This window comes from Lactuca serriola, chromosome 9, assembly GCF_051521515.1.
Source record: "Lactuca serriola cultivar US96UC23 chromosome 9, Lser_US96UC23_V15, whole genome shotgun sequence".
Lineage (NCBI taxonomy): Eukaryota > Viridiplantae > Streptophyta > Magnoliopsida > Asterales > Asteraceae > Lactuca > Lactuca serriola.
In genome coordinates, this window is record NC_136416.1 from 135,841,080 (window position 1) to 135,860,089 (window position 19,010).

The 19,010-nt window shown below is 35.1% G+C and overlaps 1 protein-coding gene and 1 pseudogene across 2 annotated transcripts; both read left to right on the forward strand.

Annotated features, from left to right (window-relative positions):
- Positions 1-16,892: 16,892 nt before the first annotated feature.
- Positions 16,893-17,679, forward strand: LOC145076114 (WAT1-related protein At1g09380-like). Its single transcript, XM_079022107.1, has 3 exons — positions 16,893-17,068; positions 17,354-17,416; positions 17,559-17,679. The coding sequence occupies exons 1-3, from the start codon at positions 16,893-16,895 to the stop codon at positions 17,677-17,679; spliced, it is 360 nt and encodes a 119-aa protein (XP_078878233.1).
- Positions 17,680-17,819: 140 nt separating this feature from the next.
- Positions 17,820-18,778, forward strand: LOC145076115 (WAT1-related protein At1g09380-like; annotated as a pseudogene). The gene is made up of 4 exons (XR_013692596.1): positions 17,820-18,071; positions 18,156-18,314; positions 18,408-18,559; positions 18,652-18,778. The product of XR_013692596.1 is annotated as a WAT1-related protein At1g09380-like (transcript).
- The last annotated feature ends 232 nt before the right edge of the window (positions 18,779-19,010 follow it).

Here is a 19,010-nt window from a genome sequence, read left to right on the forward strand (position 1 = left end):
CACGGAGCAGTACAAACTCAACCCATCTCACATAACATGTCGACATGTATCAGATAAATGCACATACAGATAATCAATCAGTATCACAGGTAGTCCTACAGACCTACCAGACTAGCATATCAACTGGCATACATCACTAACTCAAACTCAACATATCAATAACTACTAAGATATCAAATCTAATGGGCCGGCCTTGGTGCCTTAGACCCCTTAGTAAAGTGAGGATAACACACCTCACAACTGACGTCAGAAAACTAGAAAGCTTCAACTCCCGGATCACCAACACGAACTTCGCTACCTATAATTTCCATACAACCCTTTTTCATAAGTTGCCAAATTATCAGAATACCCTCAGAAGTCATGTAGTCAACTCTTGGTCAAAGTCAACGTTGTCACACCCCAAAACCAAAGGCGGAAACGTTCCGGGGCGGAGGACGTCATGAATATCACAACCAATATACATAGTAAGCATAGTAAACACAAAACTTTACATTACGTAGATTCATTTACATTGTCTGAAAATAAAGATTTACATGTCTTATACATATATATCATATGAACAAACGTAAAGACGTGTCTTCTACGCACTCCGTCTTTGCCAAAAGGATTGCTGGGTACCTATCTAATGTGGACCTGAGAATACAAGCAGTTTGAAAATCAGCATAAAGCTGGTGAGTTCATAAGTGTTTTGTTTTCTGAAAATGAACATGTTTCCTTTGGTTTTCCGAAAAGTTTGTCATCCAAGAAAATCCCATATTTTCTTATAAATATAGTTTAGTTATCTGTTTCTTATACGATCCGGTTATGTATAGTTCAGTTATCCTAGGAAAAACCCTTATTTTCATAAAAGTAAAGTTTAGTTAAATACCATAGTGTATAGTTTAATACATAAAACTATATATTGAAAACCACTGGGAATTACCATCCAATACAATAGTAGATATTTTTAATACATAAAAATATTGATTGAAAACCATGGGAATACCATCCCGTACTAGATATAGATTCAAAACCATGGGATTACCATCCCGTACTAGATATAGATTAAAAACCATGGGAATACCATCCCGTACTAGATATAGATTCAAAACCATGGGAATACCATCCCGTACTAGATATAGATTAAAAACCATGGGATTACCATCCCGTACTAGATATAGATTTCAAAACCATGGGAATACCATCCTGTACTAGATATAAAAATATAGATTGAAGATAGATATAAAATCAAATTCGTGAATAAACTTATATTAATACGTATTGTGAGTCGGGTAACCATGCTAATACGACATCGATACCTCCTTGACGTTCGTCAGACATCGGACGATTTGTCACCCCAGGCGTGCCCGCCTAATTGTAGCTAGCAGTTTAGGTGTGGGATTGTCAGTCCCGAATAGATCTATTCACAAATTCCACACTCTCCCTCCAGGAGACTTTGGTTACACTTCCGGGGAGGATTTACTGATAACCCAAAGGGTTTAATAATGACGAATCTCACAAGCTAGTATTAAATTATTCATGGTGTTTTCAGACGTTATCAAACATATTAATCGTTTTAAAACATAATACAATGAAAACAGTTAAATATAATGGAATTATCTGGCAGTATACTCTAATTTAAACAGAGATAAACTGAATCAGACATAGTTTATTTAATAACTTTACATAAATCTGTGCTCGTTAAACAAGAACTAAAGATCCCAAATTATTCCCGTAATAATTTGATTAATTTGATTGTTTCCTTTACTGAAATCCATGTAGTTATAATCGATAAAACATCCCTTAAGCTCAGCATAATACATAAGGGGTAAAGATATCTATAAGTTTGCCAGATATTTATAGAAATACATCAGTTTTAGATTTTAAAAACATTTATATTTTGCTTGTATTCCCCCCTGAAAACATTGAAAAACACGAAAAAAGGTGTAGGGGTATGAACTCACCAGTCGAGGAACGTGTCGTCTAGGATGTTAAGTGTCAGTTCGGGGCTTGATAACGCGCGAGGTTCCTATGTAATATGAAATGATACATAATTGTATCTAATTAGACTTCAAACCACTAATTAGATAAGATTAAACACTTCTAGACGCGAAAACACTTCAATTCAAGTGCTTGGAGTGATCTGGGTAGCATCTATGGACGAGTATGGCTTGGATATGGAGTTTACTCTTCAAGAGTAAACTCCTAAGAGAGTTTATGGCCCTAATGACCCACTCCCCATGGGTTCACGGCCGTAAACTCATGGTGGGGTGTTCTATGGTGTTAAATGGCCTTATATCACTTGGGAAAATTAGCTAGGATCAAATCTAGGGCATAGGAATGGATTAAACACTCGTATGGAACATCTAATGGAGTTTATGGTAGTAAACTAGGAGTTTACAGCCGTAAACTCCCCCACACTCAATACTTTGATGTTTTGGTGGTCCTAGGTCATTACAATGCACATAAGAAGGTTCTAGGGTTGATTCTATGGCTTAGGAAGTGATTGGGACTTGAATTGACCTTGGAAAAGTAGTTTACGGTCTATGAAGATGTTCTTGGGAGGTTACTACCTTAAACACATGAGTTTACAACCGTAAACTCATGTTTGTCCAAGATTCATGGGTTTTAGTGGTTGAAAGTTAAGCATACTAAGTTCTAGACCCATTTCTAAGCCATACATGGTGTTAAGGGCACTTTAACACCCATTGGATGAGTTTAAGGTCTAAGGAGATGTGTTTACGGTCCAAGAATGTTCTTGGGTCGTAAACTCAAGTTTGTCCCATTTTTGTAAATTTTGGTGCATTTCTTGAAGGATTATAAGGTTCTATACTCTCATGGTAGCTTGTTGGAGGTGTTTAGGGGCAAACTAACACCTTAAATGATGTTTACTCCCCATGAATAGGTGTTTATGGTCTAAGCATGTGCTTGGACCGTAAACTCATGTTTATACCCTAAATGATGAGTTCAAGGTGTTTTAAGTCCATGCAAATGAGTCCTTAAGTCATATCTAAGCTCCAAATGAAGTTTTGAAGGGTTTTAAGGCTCAAAAACCCCTTTTACATGTGTTCACGGCCTAAGGATGCTCCAGGGCCGTAAACACATGTTTATGGTCCTATTTCTCATATAAATCACGAATTTTAAGGCTAAAGGTGTTATACTAGGAGCTAGGATAGTTACCTTGATGATTTGAAGCTTGATTTGGATGATTTTGGCTCAATTTTGAGTTTTTAGAGAGAGAGTAGTGAGAGAAAGTTATGAGATGGGCAAAAGGCTTTAAATGAAGGTCCACTCATCCTTTATATAAGGTTTGAGTTTGTGGCCCCGAGGAAATCTACCAGATACTGACGTTAGACGAGGCTTTTGGTCACACCCGATTAAGTTACCGTAATTATGACTTAGATGAAACTAAATATTTTCTAAATGAAAATAGAAAATATTTTAATGTTTTAAAATGTATCTCATCACTTATGAAACCTAAATAGAAGTCGCAGTTAAATTAAATTAAAACAAAGTTAACGGAAAAATTAGAACGTAACGGCTTTATTAACGGAACCGGGTTACGACGACGGAACGAACTTCGGGTTGTCACAAACGCCCACAGTCAAAGTCAACAGTCCCTGTTGACTTGACTCGTCGAGTGCAGTTCACCGACTCGTCGAGTCCTTTCTGAACTCGAGAAGTCATGAAATCCTTGATTGGCTCGTCGAGTCCTCCTTTAACTCGCCGAGCTCGTACGTGTCCAAGAATCGGGGAACTTTAGTCGACTCGCCGAGTTTTCTAACGACTCATCGCGTTTAAGGCAAACTTCGACGGACTCATCGAGTTCACGGCTAAATTCATCGGGCTTGCCGAGTTGTTTATCCAACTCACCGAGTTCACGGCCAAATTCACCGGGATCGCCGAGTTGTTCGTCCAACTCACCGAGTCCATGCAAACCTCCCTCCATGCAGACGCTTTTTAAGCCATTGCAAGGCTCCAGATGACAGATCCAAGCCTCTAAGGCATGATTATCACGTAAAGTTGCAAACTTTACACATATGCAAGGTTCTAAAGGCTCTAAATGACCAATCTATGCTTCAAATGGAGTTTTACACCTTGGGAGAGTCTCATTCTTGCACAAGCTGGAAACTTTATGCACTCAGAAGCCCAAAGGAGCTCAGTTCTGAAGTTACAACTTCAGATCTGAGGTTGCAAAGAAGAGTAGCTTCCAAACACACCATGAAAACCCTAGAAGTTGCCCAATAGAATGAATGAGGTTAGGGTAACGATTTATACCTTCTAGAAGATGCTAACCACAGTAGATCTTAGGTCCTTCAAGCTCCTTGCTTCTGAATGCTTGGTCTCGTAGCTCTTTTCTCTCCAAGAATTTCTTCTTCAAGCTTAAAAATGCACAATAAGAGCTCACACACACAATTTAAACTTTAGAGGGACAAGAGGAAGTGAAGGGGAGGCCAGGGGGTGGCCAATGATCCTTTAAATAGGGTGAAATGCCCCGAAATTTTGGGTTTCATCTGCCAGCTCCTACTCGTCGAGTCCCTTTGTGGACTCAGCGAGTAGATCACTAAATTCGTGATCCCACCTCGCTGCTACTTCGACGAGTAGGGTAGCCTTAACTCGTCGAGTAGGACATAAAACTAAAGAAAATCTTTATTTAAATCCATACCTGAGAATCGGGGTGTTACAAAATTGTAACGACTGTGTTTCTGGGCTTATCATTAATAGCGATGTAATAGTCTAGGTTAACCCTTGTAACCTGTTTCGAAATAATATAAGTGTATTATTTGAGTATTACGTGTTTTGTGCGTAATTGTGTTTCCTAATTGAATTAAGTATGAAAATAAGCGTCAAAATGAAACGTTAGATAAAGCCGATTTCTATGGATAATGTTGTAGTAGTTGAAACAAGGTTTCTGAAAATATAAAGAATGCCGAAATCCAAGTTATAATGATGATGTTATGATCTCTCGAAGTTTCGCGACAGAATCGGCACGACGTTGAATGACATAAAAAGTGAATTTATGTTAGAGCGATATTTAGCCTTAGTGATCTAAACGAAAGTTGTAGAGTTCGTTAAACCGAGAGCGTGCATAAAAAGAATGCCCAAATCTGACTTCGTATGAGGAAGTTATGATTTTTCTAAGTTTCAGCTTAACAGTATGCAGCCCGAAACACGAATTCGAGATTGGGTGATTGTTGGTTGAAACAATCTAAACGAGAATCGAGTATCTCATTGATAGTAGTACCATGGTGAAAAGACAGACGAAAACGAACGTCAGATGAAGAATTTATGAATTTATAACGGAGTTTTCCTGTCCCGGCCCACTAAAAATAAATAATAAAAATAAATTCAAAATTAGCCGACGGAGTCTAAACAAAATTTGTAGAGCGTAGTCTTACCTATGCGTGGATATAAAGAACGTCGAAAACGGAGCTTATATGCGAAAGTTACGCAATTTTGAAGTTTGATTAATCGGGTTACGCTAAGCGTAATAGAGTACGCCCAGCGTACCTGGAACCGCCTTAGCTACGCATGCAGTGACGTCACTCGAGCCATACGCATTCCATGACGTCGAAGTACGCCCAACATAACCAATATTACGTTTAGCGTAATCGAGTTTTCCAGCCCCTATAAATAGATGTCGAGTGCAGCCGAGTTCTATTGCTCATTTCTTTCTTTCTCTCGCGTTTTTACCTCGTTTTGAGTGCAACTTATACCCCGAAGCCCTGGTATCATTCCCGAGCCCCGGAGCAAGTCCCTAATCCCCGAAGATCCCGACAAGTGCAATTCTCGAGCCGAAGCTCTGCCCGCGAGAAGCCCGATTTTTGTGAAGATCTTCCAGATCTATCATAGAATACTACTTCTACAAGTCGTCGTGCTGTCTGATCATCTTCTGATGAAGTGAGTGTGTAGTTACTTTCTTCTAACGCATAATTACGAAGTATTTTATACGAAATACGTGTTATATGTATATTTTGTTGTTATTTGTGAATGTATATTCACTTTGTTCTATCTCACAGATATGATTTATTCTCTATGAAATACGTGTTATGTGTATGTGTCTCATCTGTTGTTTGGAATATGTATTGAATGAGAATGCTATACAGGTTTTAAACTATGTATAAAAATATATATTTTTATCTACTAATATGTTGGGTAGAACATGGGTAGATAGTCGATGTGTGATAAACAGATGAGAGGCCTCGATGTTGTTGTTGATCTAGTTATTTAGTGGAGTACGGATAACGACCACAGACTCTTTCTAGACAGTCCTGTGGAACGCTAGCAGGCTCATAACCTGTAGGTGTTGTGAACGATGTGTTCACCGGTGTACTCTATCCTCCTCATGGTTGCCTTTAGGACATCTACTGTTGAGGAAACCCCTTTGATATAATGTCTGTCCCGATGAAAATCCTAGAATAGGTCCCTTGAGATAGATGTTGTTTTAGGGACGTAAAGTGAGGATAACGGGAATGGGTAATCGGGTTATTGTTGGTTGGTGAAATTAAATATAATTATTTATTGCGGGTTGAAAACCCTATATGCTCACCAGGCTCCCAAGCCTGACCCACTCAGTTTATTTGTATTACAGGTAGTGGCACGAGGGCATATGATGGATGAATCATCAAGTTATTTTGTTTATTAGACTAGTTGTTATATTTAACTGTTGTATGGTCTATCTTTTATTGTTTATGCTTTTATGTTTGTATCGGAACATGACATCCCGAGTTTTGATTATATAATGAAAATACATTTCTTTATGAAATGCTTTGGTAAATATGATTTTTATCATATTTTGTTTTTGGGAACAAATTCAGCAACTCTTTTAAATCAAAATGATTTACTCTGAAATTATTTTTAAAGGATAAATGAAACCGGTCTTTTCTGGCCGTGATTTTGGGGATGTCATAGAAGGATTCTAAGGATCCATAATCTTTGGTCTCTAGATGAGCCTCCAACTGCCCTACTACAACCTCGGCCCAAAAGGCCCCGAGATGACCATCCTAGAGCTCCAAAACCCCTTCATTGATTGAACTAAAGACCACCAGGGTCCATTCCAAAATACCACGAGTAATCTCTGATGAGATGAACTCCCGCGTCCGCGCATCGATTGGCTCAGTACCTACTCCTGAGTCAGAACCAGAACCTAAACCCCTATTCCTCAGTGCTCAACACCATACCAAAAACAACATGCAAAGGATCTGAATATATCCAAGAATCCTCATCCCATAGGCTTCCTAGATTCTCCATGACTCCCCCCGATTCGAGTATGGATCATGTGCTTTCAGTGCTACGGGCTCAATACGATCTTCCATGTTTATCCATACTTTCCTCAAGAATCCTCCCGAATCCTGTAAGTCACATTCTCAAATCCATACACTCGCTACCCGGCGCAACAAAACCCACTGAAGCAATCCCTAGGCTTTCCTAGGTTCCCGACCTTACCCTGCCATTAGCTACTGAAGAACTCCCCATAATTCCAGTCACCCACCTCATGAATACAATCACATGCAACAAAACTTAGATAATCCTTCTAGTAACAGACTCATCCCTACAACGGTTGGACTCGGACAAGAGCTACGCAATAGGGTCAAATCCATCACTCTGAGATTATTCAACCTTTGCGACATGTGACTTGACATATTCACTTAGTAGATAACTCCCATCACCTAAGAGTTCCACAAAACACAAAGCAAGCAGCATTCATGCAGTAGCACTCCAATCCATAGAATAATCACGAGCATCCAATCCAACATATTGCAACCCATACTAAGAGCTCCCACTACCACTACTAATTACCTTACGCATACAATATATACCTGATCTAGCATCCCATGCTTCCTAGGCTACAAGGCATCACATATCAGGTCAACCTATCATTGGCTAATCAGAACTAGCATGCAAGTCTACGAGCTCATACAATAAGCATACAAGGCTTCTCTCCTAGCATTCTATTATGCAAAAACTGAGCAGATCCTTAGTCCTAACTTGCATGCGATTCACAGATTCATAAATCAAATCACACCAGATAACATGTATGGGTATTTTGGGAGAAACTTATTTGAGCTCGGTCGATTGCATGCTCCACACCCCTTCTTGTATTAGAAACTTGTTTTTCCCTTTTTAAATCATTTTTCTTTCATTTTTGAAAAAAAAAACTTTACTAAATCCTCAGTTTGAGTTCAGACACACCCGAGAGTATGTCTGAATCCCTCAAACCAAGGCTCTGATATCAACTTGTAACGTCCCATCTATAAAGACATGAATTTTTCATTTTTAGATTAATAAATCAGTAATACATATCATTTCCATAAAACCAAGGTAATCAAGATTTATCAAAACATCATCAAATCAAAGTAAGTTATAGAATACGGAAACATGTGTGTGTGCTCTGCAAATTCTCCTGAGTTCTTCCATTTGAAAACCGAAGTACCTGAAACATAAGTTGAAAGCGTAAGCACAAAGCTTAGTGAGTTCCCCAAGATACTACATACCACGCATACACAAATAACATACTAGGCCCCCACCCTCCATCGGGCCTCGCCCGGTCTCGAGTCTCACTCGGCCTCGGGCCCCACCCAGTATCGAGCCTCGCTCGGATTACAAATCTATCAACCACTAGGCCCCGCCTGACATTGGGCCCCACCCGATACACATATAATCATATAACCATATATTCATATAAAAATATAACCTCACTAGCACATGCAATAATCACAAAGACTATAGCATACCATACAGTCATCGAGCCCCGCCCACCATTAGGCCTCGCTCGGTAAGCATAAAAACAAATACTAATGACTAGCATACAATCTACTCTTCAGGCCGCGCCTGGCATTGAGCCTTGCCCGGTAAGCATAACATCACACAACACATGCAAGATTCACGCAAGCATCTAGCATCCTAACATATAAACCATGGGTCGACATTGGTGCCTTCGAACCCGCTAAACCAAGTGAGCAAACTCATATTGCACTGTTGAATTGTACAAAAAATATGTGCCTGCTGGCTGACAGATCCCCGTACTATCAATATCAAATAACATTAAATTGATAATTGTATTCCTATCCAAACCATCAGAACATTACTAGGGTAAATGACCAATTTACACTTTACCTAGTTTGGACCAAGGCTAAGGCCCAAACTCACAATCTAAAATGGCTAAAAGCCAAATAATCAACCAAGGCCCAATTATGGTCTAATTTTCCAAATTAGGCCCAAACCCTTACATGGGCCTTACCTTAAATGCCAACCATTTTTCCCTAATCCAAAACACCTACACTCAGATAGCCCACTAAGAACTCAAACTCCCAAGCCCAAAAGAAAGCCCAAACTTGATGCCCAATATGCAAAATCCCACCTGAATGAGTACGTGGGGGTACTCAATTGTACGCTAAGCGTACATGCTATTTGGCTGTACGTTGCGCGTATAGACTTATACGCCCAACGTACTCATCCATTAAGCCAAACTCTTCATTAAGCTATTGATGCTTAAGTCCAGAAATCCAAACCACATATCTGAGTCCTAATAAGTGTCTAGAACTATAAAGTCACTAACTTGGTGACTTTTCATGCCCCAAAAGAACCCAACTTCAAGATATAGGAATATACTTTCACTAAGTGGACAGAATCTCATGCATGGGGGATTCTAAACCTTAAAGGAGACAACTTTATGAATCTAAAACCTCAGAAACACCAAGAGTGGCAACTCATAGCTCCTAGAGTGGTATCAAACCACTAAATATCATTCTTGGTTCCAAATAGGAACCAAAACTCATATATAATAGATCTAAGCCATCAATGAAAAAGTTCATAGCTTTTTACCTCAAACAAGCAGGAAATGAAGTAAAGAATCAGGATCCACAAGCTCTTCCTTGATACACAACCTTGCACCAAACTCCATCTTCTTGAATATGAACCAAAACACACCAAGATGCACACAATAAGCTCAAAAACACCACCATGGAGGATAAGGGACAATTTCTAGGGTTTTAGGGGCTTGGATACTGGTAGAAAGGCTAGCCCTAAAGACTTAAAGTGCTTATATAAGGTATAACATCTTAAATTAGGGTTTTCATTTATACCTCGTACGCCCCACATACTCCTTGTACGCGCAACGTACAAGGCCTCACACTCCCGATCCTTCCTGCGTAGTATGCTAAGCATACACCACATTATGCCTCACATACTACTCTTCGCACCAGTACACCCCGCGTACTAAGGTTTCCCCTTAAACTCTAAAGCACTATGAATGACATAACATCTTCATTATAAATCTGATTCCATCGATCCTCATATCCATGAAATGGTAACAAGAAGCTCTACGCTTTAATTAACTCATACATGCCTTACAATTTCCCGAACAAAGATCCAATTTCCATAAAAGCCCGAGATAACAGATTACCAAAATACCCTTTGGCTCCAAAACACAAACCAGACACCCGGATCATCCAAATTACTGTTGGATTAGTGTCTAAGTCCATAACTATTTTGGTATGTACTTGACCCGATGGTGCATGGTCCTTTTGGGTTGCCTTCACAAAAGCAACTTGATAGGATGAATTATGGAGAGAGAGAGAGAGGATTAATTATGATTTATTGATATATTATGAGAATAATATATTAAAGGAGAAATCATATTGTTTAATTAATATTAGTCAAGAATTAATAAGAATTAACTTTGTGGCTAAAAGAAATTAATTAAACTTAAGGGACTAGAACTGTCAATTGTGTGATAGTTGAATATTGAGCTAATGGACTCCATATTAGAGGGGCGTACGAATTCTATGGTGAAACCCATTAGAAATCGTCCTAGGCCTTTGAAGGAAGGAGTCCATGGGTTGCTTAGGGCCTAAGCCTCCAAATTAGGGTTTCCTTGTTAGATAACCCTAATAGCCTCACTATTTAAAGAACCCTTGAGACTCAAAAACGTGGTGAACATGTTCCATAGGGTTTTCACACATTTTGGGCAGCCTCCTTTCTCCTTATTCTTCATCCTCTTGCTCTTGGTGTTTGTGAACCATTAGAGGAGTGACATTTGTGACTCTAAGCTTTCTAAAGTCATTACAAAGAGGATTTGAGATTGTTATTGCTACATAACAATCAAGGTAAGATCTAAAAACCCTTTCACATGTTAATATGATTAATTGTATGCTAGAAATAGGGTTCAAAGTCTTAGATGAATTGCATGTACAATAGAGAAACCTAGATCCAAGCATTAGGGTTTGCATGAGCTCATAGGATGTTCTTATGGCTAAAACCCATCAATTACATCATCCACCTCCAAATAAGTCCAAATCTCAATTCTTCAGGGGTCCTAAGTCTGCTAATACCCACTCCTTGATCACTACCCCGAAATAGGAAACGATTCGTAACAGGGCATTACATTATGTATGTTGGGGGGAGAGATATTACTCCACGCCATTTGATTAATTTCTTGGTTTATTGTACTAAAGTGACATTGTTTTTTAAATCTATTGATGCATAAGATAAATAGAGTATTGCTTCAACTTTGTATAATTTGTTTGTTGATATTGTAGAAATGGTGGGAGCAAAGGATTTTGTTCGAATTGATACTAAATAGGCTATGAATCAGAAACTTGTTGATTATTTGTTATATGGAAGATATAGATCTATTACATGGTTTCCATGTGCATCACAATGTGCTAATCTTGTATTAAAGGATGTTTCAAAATTGGATAACCTAGAAAGTTTGTCACTCTTGCATCAAATGTTACTTTTTTACTTAATATCATAAACGGACCTTGAATCGGTTAAAGAAAGAGATATAATTTGACATATATTATCCATCCAAGTGCTACTTATTTTGGTAACACATTCATTGCATTGAAAAGTTTGTATGTCCATAAAGCGGATACAAACTATGCTTGTATCTTATAAGTTTAGAACATGTTGAAAATGATAAATGTTGTTGATGTAGAAATATTTTATAGAACAAAACTTTTTGTATGAATTATTTAGTTATAGTGATAATGAAGACTCAATTGTTAAGGATTTTGTGTTCGTATGTGTGTTTGTGTATGTGTGATTCAGATGAAAAAGCTACAGTGAGTTATGTTTATTAGGGAATGCATCGGTAAAGAAAAGTGTTAAGGAATTAACGAAAAGAAATAATTATACACACCTTATACTAACATAATTGATTGTCGTCAAATGTTACTTTTTTACTTAATATCATAAACGGACCTTGAATCGGTTAAAGAAAGAGATATAATTTGACATATATTATCCATCCAAGTGCTACTTATTTTGGTAACACATTCATTGCATTGAAAAGTTTGTATGTCCATAAAGCGGATACAAACTATGCTTGTATCTTATAAGTTTAGAACATGTTGAAAATGATAAATGTTGTTGATGTAGAAATATTTTATAGAACAAAACTTTTTGTATGAATTATTTAGTTATAGTGATAATGAAGACTCAATTGTTAAGGATTTTGTGTTCGTGTGTGTGTTTGTGTATGTGTGATTCAGATGAAAAAGCTACAGTGAGTTATGTTTATTAGGGAATGCATCGGTAAAGAAAAGTGTTAAGGAATTAACGAAAAGAAATAATTATACACACCTTATACTAACATAATTGATTGTCGTCGTGATAGGATGGTTCGTAAAACTATTTATTGTGCAGGTTATTGGGTAAATCCAACTTTTTAGTATTATCATGAAAATATGTCCAAAGAGAAAGATGTTTCAAGCTGTTCTTGTTATGGTTGCGAAGAATTATTACACTACGAAAGTTTTTGATCTTACAATGCCAATAGGAGTTAAGTTTCGTGACAGCGAATGTACTTTGGTAAATTTAGTTGTGTTGTGCTTATACTACTACTCGTCCATGTATCATCTAAGTTTTATATGTTATTATTAAATATAATATTATAAAATATATCTTTTTCTAACCATTTCTTATGTAGACGATGGATAGAAGTTATTTGACAGAGATACTTCAAAATTGATAATGTTTTGTTATTAGAATATTAAGTAAAACCCACATCTTCTTATTGTGAGCGTAATTGGAGCGTCTCGGAAATGATTCATACGAAAAGGAGGAATGATGAAATATCAAATGTTAGATGATATTTATATGTTCATTACAACTTGCCTTTACAAAATGTGTCCAATATATTTTAATAAAATATACATCTATTAACAATATCATTTTTATTTTTACAAGTTATTTTTATTTTTGTGAATGTTTTTGTAGAGTCATATTCGATAATAGGTCTTACAATAATATTGACAATGAACATATTGATAAGACGGAATTTTGGGTGGTTTAAGAAGAACTAGAATGATAACTTAATTACAATGATTTTAAAAATAATTTGCTTAACCAACTTTCTCAAACGCAAGGTGACAAAATATATATATATATATATATATATATATATATATATATATATATATATATATATATATATATATATATATATATATATATATAGGTTCAGGTTCATTTGAGACCATTCTAATTTTGTGAGACCGTGAGACCAAATCTAAAAATAATTTTAAAATCCAAAATAAATGGAAAAATCCAAAAATTCTTTTTTTAAATGTTATTTTCGGAACTTGAATTAACTAAAAAAAATATAAAAAAAATATAAAAAAAAAAAAAATAAAAAAAAAAATCCGTTTTTTTTTTTGAAAAATACGTGAAATATTCTAAATAGAATATTTCACTGACATATTCTAAAAAATAATTTTAAAATGCAAAATAAATGGAAAAATCTAAAAATTCTTTTTTTAAATATTATTTTCGGAACATAAATTAACTAAAAAAAATATAAAAAAATTAAAAAAATAAAAAAAAAATTCTATTTTTTTTTAAAAATACGTGAAATATTCTAAATAGAATATTACACTGTATATATTCTAAAAATAATTTTAAAATGCAAAATAAATGGAAAAATCAAAAAAATTCTTTTTTTAAATATTATTTTCGGAACATGAATTAACTAAAAAAAATAAAAAAAAATAAAAAAAATAAACAAATGCGTCTCACGGTCTCACAAAATATAAGTGGTCTCAAATGAACCTAACCCTATATATATATATATATATATATATATATATATATATATATATATATATATATATATATATAGTTGTATTTTAGTTTATTATTAATTACATGACATTAAAATTTCTTACTCGATATTGTAGAAAAAAAATGTTGCTTTTGTTGAAAATGAGAGAGATGATAGCCAATTCTATATTCTAAGCGAAGGGAGTTTCATGCATATAACACTCAGATGACTCAATATTGGCCATTTGTTTTCTATCACCATGCATTTAGATTCATCTAAAACATTATTTTATTTTCGTTGAATCGGTTGACCCATAATCCGGTCGTCACACCAAATAAAGTAAAAAACGGATTTTAAAATATTGTTAATGGGACTTTTAAGTTAAAAATAGGACGTCGAGAATCAACGTGTCATAGAAGGTATTTAGTAATTTGTGTCTTTTTTTTCTTCTATTTGAGGGTGTCACGATGGACATTCGAAACATCTAGCTATACCTCACCACTCTAGCATGTGGTATATATGTTTGGTTTTTAAATCGATATTCATTGTTTAAAAGCATCCCATGTTCCACGTTTGATAGATTTTTAATACACTTCACCTTCTTTATTGATAATCAATAATCATCACTTCAGTTTTATGAAGTATATTTTATTTTTATAGGCTTTATTACATAATACTCTATACATTGAATTAATAATCAAAATTTAACTGTGTGCACATACACACACATTAAGAAAAAAAAAAGTGGATACTTGCTATGCTCCAAAATAAATGATAATACATATAAATTTTGACTAAAATAAATCAAGACTTAAATGATTGTATATGTAACGACCATTCACATTTGTTCCAGTTTATGCAGCTTAGGTGAAATATACATCTTTTATTCTAGGAGCAAAAAATGTATCATTATAAAAGGGAATGTACTAATTACATATTTGATTGTGAAACAATGCTTCAATAAGAACCATTTTTATCAACTTAAGCGTTTGATACAAAATATATAATTTTAACCGCACAAATAAGTTACCTAAACAATTTTTGGCAAACAAAAACTTATTTTACATAAACTTGAAAGAATATCAAACATGATTACATTAGGTGGCAACTCTCGATCCAACCCGTAACCTGACACAGACTCAACCCGAAAATAGACGGGCTTGGATTGAGATTTTTGATCCGTCAACCCACCAACCCGTATATATATATATATATATATATATATATATATATATATATATATATATATATATATATATATATATATTTCGTATCATTGTATTCATTACGTATTCGTACGTGACTAATCTGCATTTGCAGTTCGTTAATCAGAAAAAGAAAAAATACATGTCATTATTTCACGAGTAACGAACGAATATCACATCCACTTTCTATGAATGCTTTCATTTTTCATTTTTATTTCAATGTTATTGACTCACTTTCTATGAATGCTTTTATTTTTCATTTTTATTTCAATGTTATTGACTTTATGAATTTATGTTGAAAACTTTTTTCATGTTAATTACTTTAATCATTTTATGAATTTATGATGAAAAAACCTAATTTTTTTAAATGTGTTGTTTATTTATTAAACGGGTTATATGGGTTGGGTTTAACCCATTAACTTGTGAACCCGCGAACCCATATACTTAAACGGGTTATATGGGTTGGGTTGGGTTGAGGTTTCCAACCCACCACCCCGTGACACGCCAACCTGTCAACCCATATATTATATGGGTTGGTTTGAGTTTTTGTTTTCTGACCCGCCAACCTGAACCCAACCCAATTGTCAGGCCTAATTACATAAACAATCATTTGACCTTTTAATTATAAGTAAAAAAACTTCTCAAGACAGCTATGTTTTTCTTTTCTGGTATGGATGCAATGCATTCCTTTGAACCATGAAAATCATTTCTTTGAACCATAAAAATCTTGTGTACTTCGTCTTTCTCAAAAATGGCAATCATTGAATAGATAACTAAACTGAAGTATTTGATTGATCATTGAATACCTAAATTGTTTTATAATAAGACAAATACAGAAACTTGTGGAACACAATTGCTTCATTCAATGTCATATTTAAAGGCTAAAAATAATAAATAAATGAGTTAACCGGCTATTATTCTATTGTAGGTGAACATTTCCATCAATTATCACAATGAAAAGTATTTCGTATTTTTATGGCATAGCTATAAATAATATGAATAAATGAAGATGTGATGTTATAATAAACTTAAATACGATAGCTAGGTTGCTGCCAATGTGCCCACTTGGTAGAGGCTACCAAGCTTTTCTTATATTGGAGGTCTCAAGTTCTAATCCAAGCGTTGACGATTTCGTGATACTAACTTCTAATCACTAATTAAATAAAAAAAATTAAAAGAAAAAAGATAACTAGGTTGCTATATTTTCTTGCATAAGCAACTAAAAATAGAAATTAAAGGCATCATCGTAATTTTTACTACATGAACTCCAAAACACATATAGGTGAATATTTGTTAACCCAACAGGTGATCTAACTTTCTCCCCTCATAAAAATGCCTTTATAAAGGTACTTATGATATAAGGTATGCCATTTTCCGTGCTAAGATGTGTTCTTTGTTGCCACATGTTTTTTCTAAACTGCAAAACACAGAAATTGGGCTTTGAAGCATCATTGAGCACTAGATTACACACATTCCATATCAAGGGTACCATAAAGTGAGAGCCTTTTCCCAAATATCCCATCAAATGCATGCATTTTCTTTTCTACAAGTAATCACTCAACCACTTTCTTCTTCACATATATATCATCATTTCTTCAACACACACAATTGTCTACATCCCTCAGCTCGTCAATACATATTATAAGGCACAAAAGAGAAGAATGGTGCAAGAGCTACTACCGTTGTTGATCATGGTACTTGTGCAGTTTGAATTTGCAGGTATGAACATCCTCTCAAAGCTTGCATTGGATTCTGGCATGAATCCTTACATCCATGTTGCCTACCGTCAGATGTTTGCTTCAGTCACCCTTGGCCCTTTGGCATATTTCATCGAAAGGTACCCAAATAAATACCATGTATTTACATGCAAATTTTTACTGAATCCTAGTCTTTTATTTTATATAAATGTAGAAGAATAAATTTTTATATATATATGCTTAATTGGATCCAAAAACCAGCCAAAGTGATACAACAAGAAAAAGAAAGCTAGCAGACAAAAGATTATAACTATAAATTGCTAAATTTGGAAAAGGTGTCGGATAATGAGTTATAAACAAAAATGTTCTATTTCAAGAAAATCCAAAATTTTAAATAAGTATCTTTTTTTGTTATGTATACGCAGAGGGAAAAGACCTCGAATGACTTGGTCAATTTTTATCCAAGTTTTCTTCTGTTCGGTTTTTGGGTGAGTTGATCATAACACCTTATAATTATTCTCATATATATATATATATATATATATATATATATATATATATATATATATATATATTCTTATTCATGTTTCAAAAATGTTCAAACTTTTTATGGGGGGAAATGGCTATCAGGTTGACAGCGAACCAAATCACATACTTTGTTGGTTTAAAGAACTCAACGCCAACCATTGCATGTGCGTTATCAAATCTCCTTCCAGCAATCACTTTTGTCCTTGCCGTCATCTTCAAGTAATATATACAAGGCTTGTTATGTATCTTTTCAAAACTGTTGTATATATATATATATATATATACACATATATATATATATATATATATATATATATATTTCAAAAAGATTGAATATGTGGCTTTTATTTTAAAATTTTATAGGCAAGAAAATGCAAAGTTAAAGACATTGGCTGGACAAGCAAAGTTGATGGGAACATTAATCGGGGTGGGGGTGCCATGCTCTTGTCTATGTACCATGGACCTATTGTACCAATTAGTGAATCAGGCATTGACGTAAACATTATGAAGAATCAGATCACCAAAGATTCGAATGGGGATACTCAAGGGAATCTCATTGGTCCAATTTTAATCATCATCAGTGCTTTCACTTGGGCTATTTGGTTCATTATCCAAGTAAGCACCTTAAAAAACCTTCATTTAAACTTTGTTGGATTGATAGAAAAATTAACTAGCCAACTCTAATCGCCACAAATTCAGGCAAGAATGGGCAACATTTATCCAGCACCCTATTCGAGCTCAGCGTTGATGATGGCATTGGCCACATTTGAATGCTCAGTATTTGGTCTAATCATGGAGCCGCACTTGCATGAATGGTCTCTGGTTCCAGCCATCAGGGCCATCTCATGTATTTACTCGGTATGCCAATACCATATTTTTATTTATAATAGTAACACCTAGTTATTGTAGTTTAACATTTAATTAATTATTTAATTATCATTGCATTTGCAGGGAGTTGTATGTTCCGGAATAGGCGTTTGCATGATGTCATGGTGCATCGATAAAAAAGGCCCCTTCTTTGTTTCTGTGTTTAGCCCCTTATTGTTGGTTATCGTTGCAGCACTCAGCTGGGCACTTCTGCGTGAGAAGTTATACCTTGGAACGTAAGTGGTACCTAACAATAACATAACTTTTACTGTTGTAATTCGTGTATAAATTAAAAAGATTAATCTCATCAATCGTTTTATGATCACAGGCTGCTAGGGTCACTGCTGATCGTGTTGGGACTGTATTGTGTGTTGTGGGGAAAGACCAAGGAAATGGAGTTTGTGCAAAAGGAAGAAGAGTCACAAGACACAAAGGAGGATATGGAAATGCAGTAATCATATATTAAACTTTGAAATAAAAATATATTAAAATGAAAAATGGTTTCAATTTCTAGTTACCCAGTTCTATCATATTCTAACTAAACCAAGTTCTATCATATTCTAACTAAACCAAATCAATTAACGTTGCCAACTTAAGTTCCATCCTTGTAGTTTAATATTAGTTGGTGAACAATCAATTAACGTTGCTAAATTAAGCTTCATTCATCGAATAGTTAAACAACCTCAA

Excerpts from the sequence above, each read along its gene's own strand:
- LOC145076114 (XM_079022107.1), top strand. The coding sequence starts at position 16,893 with ATGGTGCAAGAGCTACTACCGTTGTTGATCATGGTACTTGTGCAGTTT. Across the intron at positions 17,069-17,353 it reads TTGGCATATTTCATCGAAAG|AGGGAAAAGACCTCGAATGA; the intron begins GTACCCAAATAA and ends ATGTATACGCAG. Across the intron at positions 17,417-17,558 it reads TTCTTCTGTTCGGTTTTTGG|GTTGACAGCGAACCAAATCA; the intron begins GTGAGTTGATCA and ends AATGGCTATCAG.